The sequence below is a fragment of the Oncorhynchus mykiss genome, chromosome 23 (assembly GCF_057628025.1).
Source record: "Oncorhynchus mykiss isolate SJ-2025 chromosome 23, ASM5762802v1, whole genome shotgun sequence".
Lineage (NCBI taxonomy): Eukaryota > Metazoa > Chordata > Actinopteri > Salmoniformes > Salmonidae > Oncorhynchus > Oncorhynchus mykiss.
This window is the reverse complement of record NC_143044.1, coordinates 27,539,976-27,561,391: the sequence shown is the minus strand read 5'-3', so window position 1 is coordinate 27,561,391 and position 21,416 is coordinate 27,539,976. Positions and strand designations below refer to the sequence as shown.

At 44.4% G+C, this 21,416-nt stretch overlaps 1 protein-coding gene across 1 annotated transcript in view; it reads right to left on the bottom strand.

The window, feature by feature from the left end:
* Positions 1 to 21,416, bottom strand: part of LOC118943876 (inactive heparanase-2) — a 110,431-nt gene that overhangs the window by 28,846 nt on the left and 60,169 nt on the right. The window contains exons 5-9 of the mRNA XM_036960382.2: positions 21,007 to 21,178; positions 15,666 to 15,713; positions 5,492 to 5,585; positions 2,825 to 2,931; positions 2,548 to 2,662 (exon numbers count right to left, since the gene is read on the bottom strand). Coding sequence (XP_036816277.1) covers positions 2,548 to 2,662; positions 2,825 to 2,931; positions 5,492 to 5,585; positions 15,666 to 15,713; positions 21,007 to 21,178 — 536 coding nt within the window. The remainder of the gene's footprint in view (positions 1 to 2,547; positions 2,663 to 2,824; positions 2,932 to 5,491; positions 5,586 to 15,665; positions 15,714 to 21,006; positions 21,179 to 21,416) is intronic.

Below are 21,416 nucleotides of genomic sequence, written 5' to 3'. Positions count from 1 at the left end.
TAAAGACGTAATTTAACTGTCATGTTTTCATCTGATTGTCAAACAAATCACTTTAAAAAGTAGGTTACCTTTGCACGTTTGTCCAAAATAACGCCAGCAGCCGAACAGTGCATTGTGCACCCGCTAACTTTCCATAAATTCGCAAATGGCTGAAACTACCACACCGGAGAAAAGCATCTGTGCAAGCATCTGACAGCGCTCCTCTGTCTTACTATATGAAGCCCATGTATCTGATGCTGTCTGGCCAAACATAATATGACATGACATGCCATACTCCTTTTGGCCAGACAGCATCAGATACATGGGCAGTAGGGCAGTAGACCAGGAGAAGAGGAGGGAGGGCAAGGAGGTATGGTAGGCCAGGCCCCCTAAGTCCCACCCATAACACCGGCCCTAGAGGGAGGGAAAGATGGAAGGATGAAGAAAGGGCAGTAGGCCAGGAGAAGAGGAGGGAGTGCAGGCTAAATGAGAGCCAGACTGTGTGACTGAAAGCTTGTTAACAACAGCCTTTACAGATAAAAGTGTAAGGTTAACCATTAGGCTGTATCAGTACAGGGCCTTGCCCATTAGTGATTTAATGCTTCTAATTACACTAACTGAATAAGAGAGGGTAGGATTAATGTTTTTAATTACAGTGACTGTATTAGGAGAGGGGTTAACAATGTGCAGTCTGTTTTAATTAGGGGCACGTATAAAAAATAAATATTAAAAGCTGCAGTAAACAGTAACACAAAAACACAATTTTATCAACCATAGAACACAGAAAACCAGAGAAGCATTTATTTCAACAGCCCTCTGTGTCCTTAAACACTGGAATCCTAGACAGAGTAAATAAGAATGTTGTGTGGATAGGAATAAACACACAGTTAACACACTCTTTGGCAGCTACAGTGTGGTGTCATGACATGAACTGGGATTGCATAACCATAGCCACTTAACATTTTACTGTTATAGTGAGAGACAGAATGTATCAGAAACCCAGGGGTGTATCCAACAATGGAGAGAGAGAGAGAGAGAGAGAGAGAGAGAGAGAGAGAGAGAGAGAGAGATGATGGGGTCTCGTAGAAGAATGGAAAAGTAATGAGAGAACGAAGGAGGGTGAGAGAGCTAAAAAAGGATGAAAAGAGAGGCCTATAAAGAGGGAGAGCAGAGGGAGGCTCATATCTGTTAACAGACAAACCACCCAGGAAGCAGGCTAATACACTAAGCTGATGTCACATCCCAAACTTCTTCACATGTGCTAGGTCAAAAATAGACTGAGGGAGAGGGAGTTCAGGAGAGGAAAACAGAATGACGGAGAAAGGATAGGGAGAAGACGTAGGTAGACCCACTACAACTACTGGACCTAGACCATGGAGGAGAGGAATAGTAGTGGTGGGGTTGAGGGGTGAGCGAATAAAGTGAGTCCTAGGTTTGACTGGGTCAATTGTCAGAACGGCGTCCAATGAGTGTTCAGAGATGGAAAGGGACATGTGGTTGGTATGTGAATACATCTCTGGGGCCTGCGGACAGCCCTGGCCTGTAGTGGTTCCCCCCAGCAGGTAGGCTGGCAGAGCAGTCCGACGCCCAGCCACAATAAAAGCATTAGGATCCTAGCGGGGGGCATTCTTCCCAGAAACAGAGAATGGAACAGGAGGGAAAATAATTGTGTGCTAGTTTTGGAGCGGTCTCCCTAATAAACACCACCCATCCCTGCAGCAGCTAAATAAAGAAGTTCTCCACCAGATGCTGATAAATCATTTTTATGAACACGGCACCGCAGTAGCATTGTAGAACTGACTCTCTGTCTGGATCAAAGAGTCTTGGATGTCTCTATCTCGATCTCTGGCCGCCCTCTTCAATTTCCCCTAAATAAGTGAATACTCCTTCAGTCCTGGTCCTGGTGACCCATAGGGTGCAGGCTTTTGTTCCAACTTGGCACTAAAACCCTTAATTCAACTAATCAACTTACTGTATCATCTGGCAAACGATTAGTTGGGTGTAATGCTTGCCCTGAGCATAGTCTTGTACCCCTGATGCAGCAAAGTCCAATCCCAACAGCAGAGGGCAGTGGTGGGAACCAGGACTGGACTGCACCATTGCAGACAGTGCCGGAGGGGGAGTACCAGCCTTTTGCGTACCTACAGCTCAGGTTGCAGATCTGTCACCAGCCCAGTGCTGCACACAGAGGGGCACACATTTTGTGACGGGGGGAAGGGGAGAGTCGTGACACCATCCTGGTCACTGACAAAGGGCTAGGGTTACACAGTGATTCGCCCTCGCGTCCAGCCAGTCAACACCACTAAATGCCTTTCATCTGGTCTAATAGCTCCCACGGGAAAGAACGCTAGGTGCCACAGAGGACTGAGATGAGTCTACAGTAGCTACCCAAAGCCACACCAAAAAATGGACTAAGAGTAGCAATAGCTCCAATGAACGTTCCCTTGTTATCCAGTGAGAGTAGAAAGGAATGATTTGTCCAGTACTGCTTTCATGATGATTTTTATTTTATTTATTTTTATTTGACCTTTAATTAACTTTTATGATAAAGCAGAGTGTGAAACTCACCGGTAGTGGGTTAAAGTGCTGGTCTACGAGGTGTGTGTATCCATAATCAAAGAACGAGTGTCGCAGGACAACATCAATCCCCTGCACCGCTGCCATGCCCAGAGTGTTCAGCCACCTGAAATACACACACACACACACACACACACACACACACACACACACACACACACACACACACACACACACACACACACACATACACACACAAAGTGAGAGTAATGCCTAAGTGTGATGATACTTCATTTGACTGATTGATTTATAGGTTGATTGTACTTACAGAAAGCCAGCAGCATAGGTATCAGAGAGGTTATTGGTTCCTCCAGCCCACGCCGGACCTACTCCCCCCAACCACACCTTCTTACCAGGTACATGGCTATTCACTACCTGAGAAAGAGAGAGAGTGAGGAAAGAAGAGAGAGAGTGAGGAGAGAGAGAGAGAGAGAGAGAGAGAGAAAGAGAGAGAGAGAGAGAGTGAGGAAAGAAGAAAGAGTGAGGAAAGAAGAGAGAGAGTGAGGAAAGAGAGAGAGAGAGAGAGAGAGAGAGAGAGAGAGAGAGAGAGAGAGAGAGAGAGAGAGAGAGCGGAAACAGAGGAGACAGAGGAAAGAGAGGGGGCAAGAGAGAGGGGGGAGAACAGACAACAGAAAAATAGGGGATCAGATCAGAGAAAGAAAGAGAAAGGGGCTGCAGGTAGGCTAACGGTTAGAGCACTGGGCCAATAACTGTAAGGTCGCTAGTTTGAATCCCCGAACTGACAAGGTGACAAATCTGTTGATGCGCCTTGAGCAAGACACTTAACCCTAATTGTTCCAGGGTCGCGGTTGATTATGGCAGACCTTGGCTGTGACCCCACTGATGCTAACTATATGGACGGATGATCTCTGTGGTTACTTGTTTCTGTACAGGGTGAACTCTGAATTACTCTATTATGCAAAGTGTTTTATCGTCTTCTCAGGAGTTCTGTCTTATTTACATTGGTCTCACCCCCCACACAAGCCTTTAGATTATGTGACACCCTGTGGAGATTGGACCTGGGAGTGTTTAGGTTACTGTAAACTTGGTATCGTTTGATTGGTCAATTGTGGTTGCTTTTGGGTTGGAAGGTTACACCTTAAATGGGATTAAATGCCTTTGTTCTCTCTCTCTTAGAATGCTGTTCATTGACTACAGCTCAGCCTTCAACACCATTATCCCCTTCAAGCTTGTCACCAAGCTTAGGACTCTGGGTCTGAACACCTCCCTCTGCAACTGGATCCTGGACTTCCTGACCCTTAACACAGGGGCCCCACAGGGGTGTGCGCTTAGTCCCCTCCTGTACTCACTGTTCACCCACGACTGTGTGCACGACTCCAACACCATTATCAAGTTCACTGACAACATGATGGTGGTAGGCCTGATCACCGGCAACGATGAGTCAGCCTACAGAGAGGAAGTCAGTGACCTGACAGTGTGGTGCCAGAGTAAGACCAAGGAGCAGATCCACATCGATGGGGTGGCAGTGGAGCAGGTAGACAGCTTCAAGTTCCTCTGTGTCCAAATCACTAAAGACTTAAAATGGTCCAAACACACACGTACAGTCGTGAAGAAAGAGCGACAGTGCCTCTTCCCCCTCAGGAGATTGAAGAAGTTTGGCATGGGCACTCAAATCCTGAAAAGGTTCTACAGCTGTACTACTGAGAGCATATTGACTGGTTGTATCACTGGTTGGTATGGCAATAGCACCGTTCTCAATCGCATGGCTCTACAGAGTGTTGTGGGGACAGCCCAGTACATTACTGGGGCTGAGCTCCCTGCCATCCAGGACCCCTATATCAGGCGGTGTGAAAAGATGGACCGGAAAATCGTCAAAGACCCCAACCACCCAAGATTATTTTCTCTGCTGCCACAGGGCAAGAGGTATCGGTGCATCAAGTCTGACGACAACAGCTTCGATCCCCAAGCAATGTAAATGATAAATAGCTAACAAATAGCTACACGGACCGAGTTTACCATGTATCCTTATTGACCTTTAATTTCAGTATTTGTCTCTATCCACATTCACAGGGCCCCAGACACACACACACACACACACACACACACACACACACACACACACACACACACACACACACACACACACACACACACACACGCACACACACACACACACGCAAGGTTGCTAGATTGAATCCCCGAGCTGAGGTAAAAAGGTAAAAATCTGTCGTTCTGCCCCTGAACAAGACAGTAAACCTTCTGTTCCTAGGCTATCATTATAATTAAGAATTTGTTCTTAACTGACTTGACTAGTTAATAAAAAACTAAACACTCACTCCATCATTTTTTCACTAACACATAATATGCACATACATTTATACTAACTCTACACACCCACACACCTGGATCTCTGTCCGGAAGACCTATTCTCTCTGCTCTTAACAGCTTCCAGAGAATCTCTCTCCTAGCATGGCTGCAAACCATTACTACTGGACAGCAAATGGGGAAACGCACAAGCACGTACAGTACAGCACAAACACGCTTGCATACACGCCTGCGCACACACACAAACTCACACACACAATAGGGCAGCACACATTGTTCTATGGTTGTTTTAATGTGCTTTGGTGGGTCCTCTCTTTTACAATAGACAATAATTGGGTATTTTCTATCAGCTCAGAGACTGTGACTATAGGTTGGTAGCAATTGTGAGCATGACAGATCGGTTCTTATGGCCTTTTCTTCTCACTGAGGGAAGTTACTGTTCCAGATCTGAGAGTTGAGATCCATAAAACTGAACTGGGAACTGTGCCCTTACAGAGGTAGGCCTATGGAGGGACAAGGCAGTGGGACAGGAGAGCACTGGTGCAGGGGTTGGGAAGAGACACGTGTAACGGAGGTGATTTGGTGAAGCATACTTACATAATGACTGACCTTTCCTGAGACCTTGTGTCAACACTTCCCTTTCTCTCACCTTGAGTACTTTGGTGATCTGTTCGGTCAGGGTGTCCAGCAGGCGTGTCTTCAGAAAGTCCTCTACTTTGGTCACTCTGCCATCCATGTAGTAGCTACAGACAGAACAACAAGACACATAGACACTTCAGAACAGAATACAGGCAACTTCTGATAAATGCACCCAGCAAATTCTCCAGTGTTAAAAAAACGAAATTAACATTGAAAGTGTTGTCTGTGGACCCATATAGACACCGGAACAGTGTTAAATTAACACACTACTTAGTGTAAACCCTTATTCAAATATTTTCCATGGTGCCTTGCCTTTCAGGTAAATTGTAGAATTTACCACCCATGACTGAATTTGTTAGTGACAGAGACATGGTTGTCACATTCATTTTCAATCTTGTGGACTAAGCAAAAATGTTATAGTTTTACCCTAGGACAGGGGCATGAAACTCATACACATCACTCATGTGTGGTAACTCTACAATTTGCTCGAAAGGCAAGGCACTCTGGGAAATCTTTGAATATAGATTTACACTAAGTAGTGTGTTAATTTACAACTGTTCTAGTGTCTATATGGGTCCACAGACTCAACACTTTTAGTGTTGATTTAAAACTCTCAGTGTTTTTTTTTTTTTTTAACACTAATATCATTAACTGGTTATAATCTGACCCAAATGCTCTCACTACACTTTACACTTAGAGTTTGCACTTATCAAAAGTATCATTCTCATGAGAAAAAAAGGCTACGGTACACACAAACTGAAACTCTTACTAACGCTTCATAAGAAAGTCCAGTAATAAACCATTTAGAAATAGTATGTTCACCAATTAATAATCATTATTTAATATTAGCATATATGACCTATATTTGTACAATTTAGTAAGCTATATATACAGTATATATATATATTTTAATTTAATATATTTACAATGACGGCCTACCCCAGCCAAACCCAAACGATGCTGGGCCAATTGTGCGAAACTCACCTCATCCACTACCAATATGTAGCACCCACTTGGGTAATAAACAGAAAACCATTTGTGCCAAAACGCTCACCACACATCAGCTATCAGGTGGAGAGGTGAGGAGTGACATAATGATGTCTCTGAGGGGTCTTTGGCCTGGTTCGCTAACTACCTCTCTCCAAGAGTGCAGTGTATAGTCAGAACCTCTGTAGTCTCAGCCACTGCCTCTCACCAAGGGAATACCCCAAGGATCGATCCTAGGCCCCACGCTCTTCTCAATTTACATCAACAACATAGCTGAGGCAGTAGGAAGCTCTCTTATCCATTTACATGCAGATGATACAGTCTTATACTCACCTCCAAAACAAAGGTCATGTGGTTTGGTAAGAAGAATGCCCCTCTCCCCACCGGTGTGATTACTACCTCTGAGGGTTTAGAGCTTGAGGTAGTCACATCATACAAGTATTTGGGAGTATGGCTAGATGGTACACTGTCCTTCTCTCAACACATATCAAAGCTGCAGGATTCAGTTAAATCTAGACTTGGTTTCCTCTATCGTAATCGTTCCTCTTTCAACCCAGCTGCCAAATTAACCCTGTTTCAGATGACCATCCTACCCATGCTAGACTACGGAGACGTAATTTAAAGATCGGCAGGTAAGGGTGCTTTTGTGCGGCTTGATGTTCTTTACCATTCGGCCATCAGATTAGCCACCAATGCTCTTCATAGGACACATCACTGCACTCTATATACTGTAAACTGGTCATCTCTGAATACCCATTGCATAAAACTCTCTTAGGCCTCACTCCCCCATATCTGAGATACCTACTGCAGCCCGCATCCTCCACATACAACAGCCATTCTGTCAGTCACATTCTGTTAAAGGTCCCCAAAGCACACACATCCCTGGGTCGCTCCTCTTTTCAGTTCCCTGCAGCTAGCGACTGGAACAAGCTACAAAAGCACTCAAGCTGGAGTTATCTCCATCTCTTACTGACAGTTGTGGCTGCTTTGCAAGATATATTGTTGTCTCTACCTTCTTGCCTTTGTGTTGTTGTCTGTGCCCAATAATGTTTGTACCATGTTTTGTGCTGCTACCATGTTGTGCTGTTGCCATGTTGTGTTGCTACCATGTTGTTGTCATGTTGTGTTGCTACCATGCTATGTTGTTGTCTTAGGTCTCTCTTGTCGTGATGTGTGTTTTGTCCTATATTTATATTTGTAATCCCAGCCCCCGTCCTCGCAGGAGGCCTTTTGCCTTTTGGCAGGCCGTCATTGTAAATAAGAATTTGTTCTTAACGGAATTGCCTTTTTAAATAAAGGTTAATTAAAATATACAAATAAATATGGTAATTAGGAAGGAGGGGGATGATTTGGTGGCCATGATGGAAATGGGGCCAGGTTGGGAATTTAGCCAGGGCACTGGAGTTAACACCCCTACTCCAATAAGTGCCATGGGATTGACATGTGACCACAGAGAGTCAGGACACCTGTTTAATGTCCCATCTGATAAATGGCACCCTATGCAAGGCAATGTCCCCATCACTGCCCTGGGGCATTGGGATTTGATCTTAAGATCAGAGGGAAGGGTGCCCCATACTGGCCCTTCAACACTACAGTATTTAGATAGTTATTCACACACATTCTATTTAAATTACTTGTTTGGTTTCTCACTATGGGTAGCTTCCATCTCACTCTACCAGCCCATGTACCTTCCTGTTACTTATTCCCACCACAGTGGAAGAAAGGAAAGAGACTTTTGTGATTTGGTTAGCCACACCCTAAGCTAACATAGCTAGCTAACAAAGAACGTACATTCTCTTCAGCTAGCAGTGTGCTTGCTAAAGCTAGGCTACTAACACTTGAGGTGAATGCTAGCAAGGACTAGGACTAGCTGGCTACGCAGCTACGCATTGACTAGCACATGACTAGAACTAGCTCCTTCGCTAGCTTTCTCTACCTGCACGGTAGTATTCTTCTCTCACCTAGCTCACCAGCACCTTTACTGGCTAGGCTGACTGGTCCTACCTTCCGGTTTTGCGGTCTTGAGAGCCCTCTAACCTGTAGAGCAACTCCACCTTGCTGTGCTCTCCGGGTAACTGAGTGCAATTTACGACAGGCTTGTAGCCCACTTAGAGTCATGGTTACCACCTCCCCTTGCCAGGATGACCCAAGCCAGGCACGAGCTCCCATATCTGCCCCTGCGGCTCTGGCATCTCAGAGAAAGACTCCCATCCTTTCTGCTTTGCCTGTTTGGGAAACAAGCATGCTTGTGAGGCAGTCGACTACCCAGAGTCTTGTCTGCACTGCAGCACACTGTTTAAGGTTAACCAGAGAAGGAGACAAAAAAATTATCCTGCTCCGGGTACCCCCCACTCCAATCCACGTCTGTACCACCCCAGGGTAGGCGACAAGCGCTCATCTGTACACATCTGGGCGGAGATGATTGACAACCTTGACTCTCTTCCCTTATTTAGCGAAGACACGATCTCGGGAGAGGGGGAGATAGAAGATGATGAGGCTCATGCTAATAGCAGCCTCTCCAACTTTGAGCCCGAAGATGGAGGAATTGAGTCCCCACTTCCTCCCTCCCAAACACCTGATGAGGTTGCTAATCCCATCCGGGAATACACGCTCAATGTCCCACCGGTCCCACCGGACCATTTGTACAGAGTGGAGGAGACTCCAACCGCAAACAGCCCTGACCAAACCTAGCATTCCGACAGTTGTGGCTTGCCTAAAGGAGGCAAAATGGTCCTGGGAAAAGCATTTTTCTGGTAGACTAACCCCTAATTGTTCCCCTACCCTGAACATGCATAGACGAGTTTCCAGTTTCCATAAGGCCCCTCCGGTGGAGCCTCCTCTGGCTAAACTACCTTAATCCCTCACGCAGTGCATCCCTGTTGGTTAACACCACCCTCCCGAACAAGAGGGAAGCTTTTGTTCATTTGTCATAAAATGTACATAACAGCAGCCCATTCGGTCAGAGCACCTAACATGTCCACCTTACTTACGGCTTAGCAAGTGAAGCTGCTGGACAATATGGAAAGTCAATGCACAGATGACCCTGCTATGTGGGAGAAAATCTGTGTCACCACAGATCTCAACCTATGTGCCTCTCGGGACACTGTACAGAGTTGTTAAGGTCAACGGCATCATGGACTTTACCCAGTACTAGGACATTTTAGCCAAAAACCTGGTTGCCTCTACCAGCAGACTGATATCAAGGGTTTGGAAAGATTCTCTATGAAGGAATGGTCTAAGATTCCTCCCAATGTGTCATTCAATCTCAGAAAACATTTTTTGAAAAAGTCTCAATGCCATTATCCTCGCAAGGTGACTTAGGTGAGGTATAGAAAGGTATAGAAAACAGGAGTGGCAATCATTTTTAACCCTATCTTTTAGAGAAAAAAAATTATTACTTGTAAAACAAAATCTCTTTCTCTGAGCAATTGTATTAGCGTAAAATAATATACAATAAAGCTCAGTACTTGAATTCTTTATTTTATACAGACAATTTTGCTCATCTTCATCCACGGCATTAATCCCACTGTATATGACTACTACCAATGCCACAGGCCGTTTTAAACCAGATAATTTTGGGGGGTTCAGTTCCTCTTTAATTTAACATTTATTAAATTAGGCAAGTCAGTTAAGAACATATTCTTATTTTCAATGACGGCCTAGGAACACTGGGTTAACTGTCTTGTTCAGGGGCAGAACGGCAGATTTTTTACCTTGTCAGCTTGGGGATTTGAGCTTGCAACCTTTCAGTTACTAGTCCAACACTCTAACCACTAGGCTACCCTGCCACCCAGAATAAAGATTCAGAAGATAATGTATACGGTGTTTAATATAGATAAATTATATGTACTAATATACTAATTATTATCAAAGTATTTTTGGAAGTACCTGATCTAAAGCAATCACTATTTACAGTTTATGAGAGCCATTAACGTGGTATGGGTTTCCATTGAATTCAGGTAGGTTTAGTCTATTAACAATAATGTCATCATGTAACTCTTTTTGGGGGAATTGACACAGTGGGTTTTGTCACATTTGGCAATGCTGCCGACAACACTCTACTTGAAGGGGGTATAAAAAAGACCTTTATGAAACCAGTCATAACACCTCGCAGTATCAGTTATAACAACCTTCATAACACATTTTTTCAATATCATTTATAAGGAGTTTTCAAAATATGTTAATTGTCATTTCAGAACAAAAGGTTAACAGTAACACAGAAATATATCTTTATATGTACATTTATTTAGAGATGTGTATTTTCACAGCCACAGTACCCAACCCCCAAAGTATTATTGTAGGAACACATATTTTTGGCTTAAGTTGGCAGAGAACATGCTGCAGGCCTAACATGACATTTACGATTGGTGCTCCAGGCCAGGACTCACTGTAGGCCAGGTACTCTGTTTGCTTCAGATCCACCTTCTTACTGTATGTTCTGTACTTATTAATGGATACGGGGTCAAATTGACACAGAACATCTACTGCGTATAGGCTTTTGAACATAATTGGAGGGTGAAGATACTATTGATAATTCCAAGGGCTGTTTACCCAGTGGCATCCTGCAGCACTGAAAGAGAGAGGATACAAAACACTCTATGCACACAGTAACTAAATGTGCTGCTCCTAGCCAGTTTCGTGAATAGTGTATTAGAGCACGGATGTCTTACAGCACAAATGGGCAACTTTGATGTGGGCCACAAAGAACATTTTGCACTTTTAAAGTTTGCTGCTTTTCTACTCATTTTGCCATGGGGCCGGGAGCAAAAATGTGCAGTTTTACAGTTAATTTCCTTGAATTTGACACGTTTTCCCAATGAGTGGAGAGAAATGTTTGCCGTTTTTAATGTGATATCTGAGTGAGCCCCCGATTGGTAATATCTGAGTGAGCCCCTGATTGGTAATATCTGAGTGAGCCCCCGATTGGTAATATCTGAGTGAGCCCCCGATTGGTAATATCTGAGTGAGCCCCCGATTGGTAATATCTGAGTGAGCCCCCGATTGGTAATATCTGAGTGAGCCCCCGATTGGTAATATCTGAGTGAGCCCCCGATTGGTAATATCTGAGTGAGCCCCCGATTGGTAATTCGACCATGATTGAAATGTTTAGCTGACATGGGCTAATTGACTGTCAAGAGAAAAAGACTACTGATGCACAACCACATTTCTAAATTGCACCTTGTGTATTCTACTATTCTAACTCTCAACAGTATTTCAAGGGAATTTCATTTTAAAAACTTCTTATGAATGATGAAGAATGAACGTATTATAAAGTTTGTTATGCATGATACGGCAACACGCATAAAGGTGTGATGAATGTCTTGATGAAAGTATGTATGCCCCCTTCAAGTAAAGTGTTACCATGTACTGTACATAGAGGAAGTTATTTGTGAAGTATCTATTTTGTACTAATGAAGACTTTATGTATTCTATATAAAGCCTTTATAAATTCTGTTTTTTTAAAGTGGGACCTAATTGTGGGAAAACTATCAAATCTTTTACCATCAAGGGTTACCAAAACTGGTAAAGCGCTACCAAACTGGGTTATGATACCATTTATGTGTGGCCAACTTTGTCAGACAAAAATACATAGTACACAGTAGTTTTGTAGGGAAGCTGTCTGCTGATCTGACTGCTCCTCTACCTATGGGAAGGATTAAAGCGTGAACACATCTGTAGAGAACAGAACGTATCCTCTATTTGGAATTACATTCTTTACCAAGACAATGATGAATCACCTTTCCTCACAGCAGTAGCTTTTCTCTCCTCTCTCTCTCTCTCTCTCTCTCTCTCTCTCTCTCTCTCTCTCTCTCTGGCTGTATCTATATACTGTACTACTCTGTCTCTTCTCTCTTGCTAAATTTCAATCTCTCTCCTTCTCTTTCTCATCTCAAATTCTTCCTCTTTCTCCCCTCTACAATGGTTCTCTCTCTGACTTGTGGAATGGTTGAGATGTAGATAAATACCAGATTTAGTCTGAGACGAGTATTAAGATGTCAGAGGGAAGAGCGAGAAAGTGACAAGAATTGGAGGAAGGCAGGGAGGGATCAGAGAGAGAGAAAAAGGAGACAAGTGAGAGAGAAAGAAGGAGACAAGTGAGAGAGAAAAAGGAGACAAGCGAGAGAGAAAGAAGGAGAGCGATAGCGAAAGGGAGACAAGAGACAAAGGGTGCTATCGTGTGTATGTGTGAGTGTGAGTGTTTGTGAGGGTCTAAGCTCCACCAATGAATAAAATGTGTCCCTCCAGGGGAATGGGCCCTCAGGATTTACGAGTCCGGCGGGACAGTGAATAAAGTGTGGAGAGCAACACAAATCTCTGTTACCTTCCTGCACTCTTTGCTCTTTCTTCCTCCCACTGCTATCTCTATTTTCTCTACTTTCTCCATATACTGTAGCTGTAAAAAACATCAGTCCTCTTGTTGAGTGTTCAGTCTTCTGACTACATGGTCTCTATGTCTCTATCCATGGAGCAATACTCCCACTAAGCCAAGACGTGTTACTTGCGTAACCCTCGGTTCTCTCATATTATAAGTGAGATATCTCACATGAAGGGGATTGACAAGAGTCTCAGAAGCTCGAAGAACCAATCACACACGTCTGTCGGGAAAACAGGCAAGTCGAGGGGCGAATAAGGTGAGCCCCTCCCCTCATCCCCCCACTCGCCCACCCTCTGATCATTCTTGAGCATGCCAAACTTCCTCAAGTTCTTGCTAGTAGGGAATGTTGTAGTGCTATTTGGGTTGTTAATTAGATTATTTCTGCCATTTCAAGATTTCTTGTTTTTTTATTATTATTTGTGTACTTGTTGGACATTTTACAGCATTGTTAGGAGCTAGTAACATAAGCATGATCACTGCTATAACATCTGCTAAACTGTGTACGCGACCAATAAACCGTTTTTTATTTGAATGCGGTGAGACATCTCACTCATAATATCAGAGAACCGGGGCTACGCAAATAACCTTAAGTTCTCTTTCAGTTGTTAGTTTCGATTTCACATGAGGGATATGGCCAACTCCCGTATCACAGAATGCTCTCTGAAGCCAGTTAGTCTCAACGTACCAACCCTCAGAGGCCCCGACACTGAGGACAGTATACGCCAAAGAAGACGCAATGACGTCTAGCCGGTAGAACATCGTAAAAGTATGCAAGGAGATGCCCTCGAACAGTGCCCAAGAAGTAGCCATACCCCTGGTGGAGTGAGTCCTCAGGCCATCCGGAGGCTGTAACCCCTTGCTATTATAGGCCAATATAATAGCTTCCACAATCCGTGATAACCGTTGACGAGAGAGGCGTCTCTCACAAAACACACAAAGAGCTAGTCGCTCTTGTGCAAAGCTTTCATTCTATCCAAGTATATGAGCATTATGGGTACTGGACACAAACTGGGGGGGGAGGGGATAAAGTCACCCAACACAGAAGACAAGCGAAGAAAAACCTGCACTCGGCAGAGTAACCTCACAGCACACCTGTGAACAGATGAACAGGAAAACGGATCAAGTCATGCTGAGAAGAGCTAAGAGAATGACTGTTTGTGAGGAAGAGAGGTGAGATTGATCAAAAGGTGAGCGAGTGGCTCTTTATGATGAGGGGAGCTGCTCACATCATTTGCCTCTCGACCTGTCTGTACCCGACAGACATATGTGATTGGTCTTTGAGATGATGAGATTCTGGTGAATCACGCTCATGTGAGATATCAAAACAAATAATTGAAAGAGAACACAACCACACTATGAGGATGAAGACAACAGTAGGGAAGTGACAGGGGAAGTTCTGGCAGTACTGGAGAAAGAGAACATTGAAAACATGTACTGTAGGGAGGTGTATGTTAGCGTCAGCTTGGGAAGATATACCTGTTGTATATTTTTGTGTGTGTGTGTGTGTGTGTGTGTGTGTGTGTGTGTGTGTGTGTGTGTGTGTGTGTGTGTGTATGCCTACATGCGTGCTTGTCTGTGTGTAAGAGGTGTGGACGCTTAGTGCTACACTAATCATCCCTAACCCTCTTACCTGAGCTCCCCCACAGAATGCCAGACCGAGGGAGACAACAGGCATGGTGAACTGTCTGGTCACAGATACACTCTAGCATGTGTAACACCTGTTTTGTGTTCCTAACATGTAACATGCTGTTCCATGCCAAATGACTCCAATATGTAAACTGTATAACTAAACCAAGTTGTTCAACACAATTCTAATATGTACCATCTAGAGGAAGCGCTGCTATTATGGATGAATTGGTGCAACTTTCTCTCTATAGAAAAACACAAGACCGAATCATTCACGTAGCATGTCTTCAGATCTTAGGCCAGGTTAGTCATCATGCAAGTGTATTTCACTGTTGGTCAAAGTGGCACCTTTTCAGAGCTTTTATTGGTTAAAAGTTGGTTTATAGAGGTCAGCCTATCTGTCACGCAGTCTGGCTAGCATAAAACCTAGTCCTGTTGTGTAAAGAGGGTAATTGGCAGGACATGTGTGTGTATGCGTGTGTGTGTGTGTGTGTAAGCATATGGTTTGACTTTGCCAGTGTGGGTGGTGCTAAACCTTCCTCTTCCCAATCCCTTAATTAGCCTGACCTTGGCCTTAACGAGACCCGTCTCTAGCAGTGTGGTGTGTGTCTGTGTGTGCATTTGTACGTGTTTGCGTGCATGCGTGTGCGTGTGTTAATGAGACAAATATGTGAATACCTTGGCACGAAACAGCAATATTCCCTTATTTTGAAACTACTGCACAGACTATTTTACTTCGTTCTGACAGCGATGCCATTTTTTTGCTCTCTCAGAATGTCAACCACAGTTCCTCTTGCCTGCCTGTAAAACAATGACCATTACAAACCACAACAACAGCCAGACATGTCTTTAGCCGCTCAGTCACTTCAAGAACGACACCACAAGTCAGAATGGGAAGGAAAGCAGAGGAGAGAGAGTGTGAGGGAAAATACCAAACTAAAACCATGCCATTCTTTCAGCAGCTGGTTCTCACTATAGCTTGTATTTTTTATAAAAGCCTTTAAAATATTTCTCCCTGGAAACAGTTTGACTGGAAACCATTTTTATTCTACTTTACACATTTTAAGAGGTTTTATGAATGAGAACGTGTTTATTGTTAGTATGATGATGATGATTATTATATAGGGAATGTGTGTATGATGCTAAGTGATACAGGTATGCAGATATAGGATAGAAAAAGGGGTAAAATACCTACTGTTGCCACGTTACAGCATCCACAACAGAACCAGCGTTCTTCATGAACCTGGGAATAAAAACACAAGAGATTCAGTTTACAGCATCCACAACAGAACCAGCGTTCTTCAGGAACCTGGGAATAAAAACACAAGAGATTCAGTTTACAGCATCCACAACAGAACCAGCGTTCTTCAGGAACCTGGGAATAAAAACACAAGAGATTCAGTTTACAGCATCCACAACAGAACCAGCGTTCTTCATGAACCTGGGAATAAAAACACAAGAGATTCAGTTTACAGCATCCACAACAGAACCAGCGTTCTTCAGGAACCTGGGAATAAAAACACAAGAGATTCAGTTTACAGCATCCACAACAGAACCAGCGTTCTTCATGAACCTGGGAATAAAAACACAAGAGATTCAGTTTACAGCATCCACAACAGAACCAGCGTTCTTCATGAACCTGGGAATAAAAACACAAGAGATTCAGTTTACAGCATCCACAACAGAACCAGCGTTCTTCATGAACCTGGGAATAAAAACACAAGAGATTCAGTTTACAGCATCCACAACAGAACCAGCGTTCTTCAGGAACCTGGGAATAAAAACACAAGAGATTCAGTTTACAGCATCCACAACAGAACCAGCGTTCTTCATGAACCTGGGAATAAAAACACAAGAGATTCAGTTTACAGCATCCACAACAGAACCAGCGTTCTTCATGAACCTGGGAATAAAAACACAAGAGATTCAGTTTACAGCATCCACAACAGAACCAGCGTTCTTCATGAACCTGGGAATAAAAACACAAGAGATTCAGTTTACAGCATCCACAACAGAACCAGCGTTCTTCATGAACCTGGGAATAAAAACACAAGAGATTCAGTTTACAGCATCCACAACAGAACCAGCGTTCTTCATGAACCTGGGAATAAAACCACAAGAGATTCAGTTTACAGCATCCACAACAGAACCAGCGTTCTTCATGAACCTGGGAATAAAAACACAAGAGATTCAGTTTACAGCATCCACAACAGAACCAGCGTTCTTCATGAACCTGGGAATAAAAACACAAGAGATTCAGTTTACAGCATCCACAACAGAACCAGCGTTCTTCATGAACCTGGGAATAAAAACACAAGAGATTCAGTTTACAGCATCCACAACAGAACCAGCGTTCTTCATGAACCTGGGAATAAAAACACAAGAGATTCAGTTTACAGCATCCACAACAGAACCAGCGTTCTTCATGAACCTGGGAATAAAAACACAAGAGATTCAGTTTACAGCATCCACAACAGAACCAGCGTTCTTCATGAACCTGGGAATAAAACCACAAGAGATTCAGTTTACAGCATCCACAACAGAACCAGCGTTCTTCATGAACCTGGGAATAAAAACACAAGAGATTCAGTTTACAGCATCCACAACAGAACCAGCGTTCTTCATGAACCTGGGAATAAAAACACAAGAGATTCAGTTTACAGCATCCACAACAGAACCAGCGTTCTTCATGAACCTGGGAATAAAAACACAAGAGATTCAGTTTACAGCATCACTGAGATACCAGTACTTCATTTTGGAATAAAACACAGACTTTTGATTAGTTTCATATGTCTTGGCTTCTTGACCTGGTTGTCAATGTGTGTGTATGTGTGTGCGTGTGTGTGATTCAGTGAGTGTGTGTATTTCTAACTGTTAAAGCCAAAGAGACACGTGAGAAACAAGACATGAGGACCGGGTAGTCTCAACCTGAAACTCTCCTTATTTGGGTCTGAGAGTCTTTCTGACATGTCCAGACTCTTCTGTCTAAACAGCTTGTCAGAAAGGCACTCTCACCAGTTAAAGATGTTTAGTCTTGGTTACATCTTTTAACTGACACCGATGTTACCCCCGTCCATTTGGCCTTTGTTTTCTTAAGCAGACAACTGTGGCAGACACACACACACACATGCACACACACCTGAGACAGAGGCTGTGACCGTGAGACAAAGTCAAACCAGGGGAAAGACCGGTCGGTCAAACCAGGGGAAAGACTGGTCAAACCAGGGGAAAGACCGGTCGGTCAAACCAGGGGAAAGACTGGTCAAACCAGGGGAAAGACCGGTCGGTCAAACCAGGGGAAAGACCGGTCGGTCAAACCAGGGGAAAGACCGGTCAGTCAAACCAGGGGAAAGACCGGTCGGTCAAACCAGGGAAAAGACCGGTCAAACCAGGGGAAAGACCGGTCGGTCAAACCAGGGGAAAGACTGGTCAAACCAGGGGAAAGACCGGTCAGTCAAACCAGGGGAAAGACCGGTGGGTCAAACCAGGGGAAAGACCGGTCAGTCAAACCAGGGGAAAGACCGGTCAGTCAAACCAGGGGAAAGACCGGTCAGTCAAACCAGGGGAAAGACCGGTCGGTCAAACCAGGGGAAAGACTGGTCAAACCAGGGGAAAGACCGGTCGGTCAAACCAGGGGAAAGACTGGTCAAACCAGGGGAAAGACCGGTCAGTCAAACCAGGGGAAAGACCGGTCGGTCAAACCAGGGGAAAGACCGGTCAGTCAAACCAGGGGAAAGACGGGTCAGTCAAACCAGGGGAAAGACCGGTCGGTCAAACCAGGGGAAAGACCGGTCGGTCAAACCAGGGGAAAGACCGGTCGGTCAAACCGGGGGAAAGACTGGTCAAACCAGGGGAAAGACCGGTCGGTCAAACCATGGGAAAGACTGGTCAAACCAGGGGAAAGACCGGTCGGTCAAACCAGGGGAAAGACCGGTCGGTCAAACCAGGGGAAAGACCGGTCGGTCAAACCAGGGGAAAGACCGGTCGGTCAAACCAGGGGAAAGACCGGTCAAACCAGGGGAAAGACTGGTCAAACCAGGGGAAAGACTGGTCAAACCAGGGGAAAGGCCGGTCAAACCAGGGGAAAGACTGGTCAAACCAGGGGAAAGACTGGTCAAACCAGGGGAAAGACCGGTCAAACCAGGGGAAAGACTGGTCAAACCAGGGGAAAGACTGGTCGGTCAAACCAGGGGAAAGACTGGTCAAACCAGGGGAAAGACTGGTCGTCAAACCAGGGGAAAGACTGGTCAAACCAGGGGAAAGACTGGTCGGTCAAACCAGGGGAAAGACTGGTCAAACCAGGGGAAAAACCGGTCAAACCAGGGGAAAGACTGGTCAAACCAGGGGAAAGACTGGTCAAACCAGGGGAAAGACCGGTCGGTCAAACCAGGGGAAAGACTGGTCAAACCAGGGGAAAGACCGGTCAGTCAAACCAGGGGAAAGACTGGTCAAACCAGGGGAAAGACCGGTCGGTCAAACCAGGGGAAAGACCGGTCAAACCAGGGGAAAGACTGGTCGGTCAAACCAGGGGAAAGACTGGTCAAACCAGGGGAAAGACCGGTCGGTCAAACCAGGGGAAAGACCGGTCGGTCAAACCAGGGGAAAGACCGGTCAGTCAAACCAGGGGAAAGACTGGTCGGTCAAACCAGGGGAAAGACTGGTCGGTCAAACCAGGGGAAAGACTGGTCAAACCAGGGGAAAGACTGGTCAAACCAGGGGAAAGACTGGTCAAACCAGGGGAAAGACCGGTGGAGGGAAAGGAGGAGAACAGAGAGGAGGAGTTAGAGGAGGAGTTAGAGGAGGACCTCCCTCGTAATTCACAAAGACTCTCTAAATCCAACTCATCAGCTCAGCTATAGTAAGTAAGAGTTGTATAGTAGTAAGTATTGCTAACATAAATGTTATAACTATTGATGTGTACCTACAGAAAAGCTCTAGCCAAAACATTGACGTCAGGCATATCTATTTTTGCAGCCTTTATTATACTGAACTAAAATATAAACGCATCAATTTCAAAGATTTTACTGAGTTCCAGTTCATATAAGGAAATCAGTCAATTGAAATAAATAAATTAGGCTTTAATCTATGGATTTGTCATGACTGGGTATTCAGGTATGCATCTGTTGGTCACAGATATCTTTAAAAAAAAGGTAGGAGTGTGGATCACTTATTATTTTCACTTATTATTTTGTTCAAGTGTTTTGGTTAATAAAGAATCATGAACACGTACCACGCTGCGTTTTGATCCGGTCCTCATTACGACAAGAGCCGTGACACAATGGGTGACATGTCTGGTGAGAATGCAGGCCATGGAAGAACTGGGACATTTTCAGCTTCCAGGAATTGTGTACAAATCCTTGTGACAGAGGGCCGTGCACTATCATGCTAAAACATTAGGCGATGGAGGTGGATGAATGGCACGACAATGGGCCTCAGGATCTCGTGACGGTATTCATATTGCCATCGATAAAATGCAATTGTGTTCGTTGTCTGTCGCTTGTGCCTTCCCATACCATAACCCCACCGCCACCATGGGGCACTCAGTACACAACATTAACGTCAGCAAACCAATCGCCCACTGGTTGGATGTACTGCCAAATTCTCAAAAAAAATGTTGGAGGGGGTTTATGGTAGAGAAATTTACATTCAATTCTCTGGCAACAGCTCTCGTGAACCTTTCTGCAGTCAGATTGTCAAATGCACGCTCCCTCAAACCTTGAGACATCTGTGGCATTGTGTTGTGTGACAAAATTGATCATTTTTGAATGGCCTTTTATTGTCCCAGTACAAGGTGCACCTGTCTAATGATCATACTGTTTAATCATCTTCTTGGTATGCCACACTTGTCAGGTGGATGGATTATCTTGGCAAAGGAGAAATGCTCACAAACAGGGATGTTAACAAATGTCTGCACAAACTTTGAGAGAAATAAGCTTTTTGTGTGTATGGAACATTTCTGAGATCTTTTATTTCAGCTCATGAAACATGGGACCAACACTTTACATGTTGCACTTATATTTTGTACAGTGTACCTAAGCATCCTAGAGGTATGCTAAAAAATGCTGCTCTGCCAAATACATATTTTTGGAGTGGAAAAAATCCAACATTTAACATATAACAAATCCAACAATGAACCTAACAAATCCACTACTTTTGGCAAGTCCCAATGGTGTGTCTAAGATAGAGGGGTGGAAATGTGTATAAGAGGACTAGACAAAGATTATCTGGTCTGTGAGAGAGAAGAGAGAGGAGAGAGGAGAGAAGAGAGAGCGAGGGGACAGGTGGGACATCGCTTGGCCACCTTATCAATCCACTGACACTCTATACAGCTGACAGCCTATTTAACTATACCAGGGCCTGGGACCATCAGACTGTAGGCTTCTACATAAACACTGGGCCTGTGTGTGTGTGTGTGTGTGTGTGTGTGTGTGTGTGTGTGTTGCTTAAATCACATTTCCAAAAGATAACTCCATACCATAGTTCAGGACCTTGTAGTGTGGCCATATAGTGACAACGGTGTCAGTGAAGCGACTCACCCATCGAGCAGCAGAATGGCGTTTTTGCGTGGTCGTCCAGCGTTCGGGCCCAAGAGGTGTGCTCGGCTATAGTAGCGTACAGACTGTAGTAACGTTCTCAGCAGGGTGTAGTCCTGGGCTAGCTGGGTACTGTTCACTGTCTGACCCATCATGCTACGGTAGCCATTAGGCTCTGGAGAGAGATGGAGAGAGGGACGAAATTAAAGGTCAGGAAAGTGATATAAACAGTATGATCCACCATTTCACAGCAACCATTCCACTCTGGTGATGGAGTGCAAATGGCAATCTTTAAAACAAATAGACATTTACTTCGATCTTCATTCAGGTTAATTTGTCAATACATTCTACCAGCTTATTTACCCAGTTAAATGGTGTTTCTGGAGAGCTTGACTTGGTCAGATAGTTTTCCA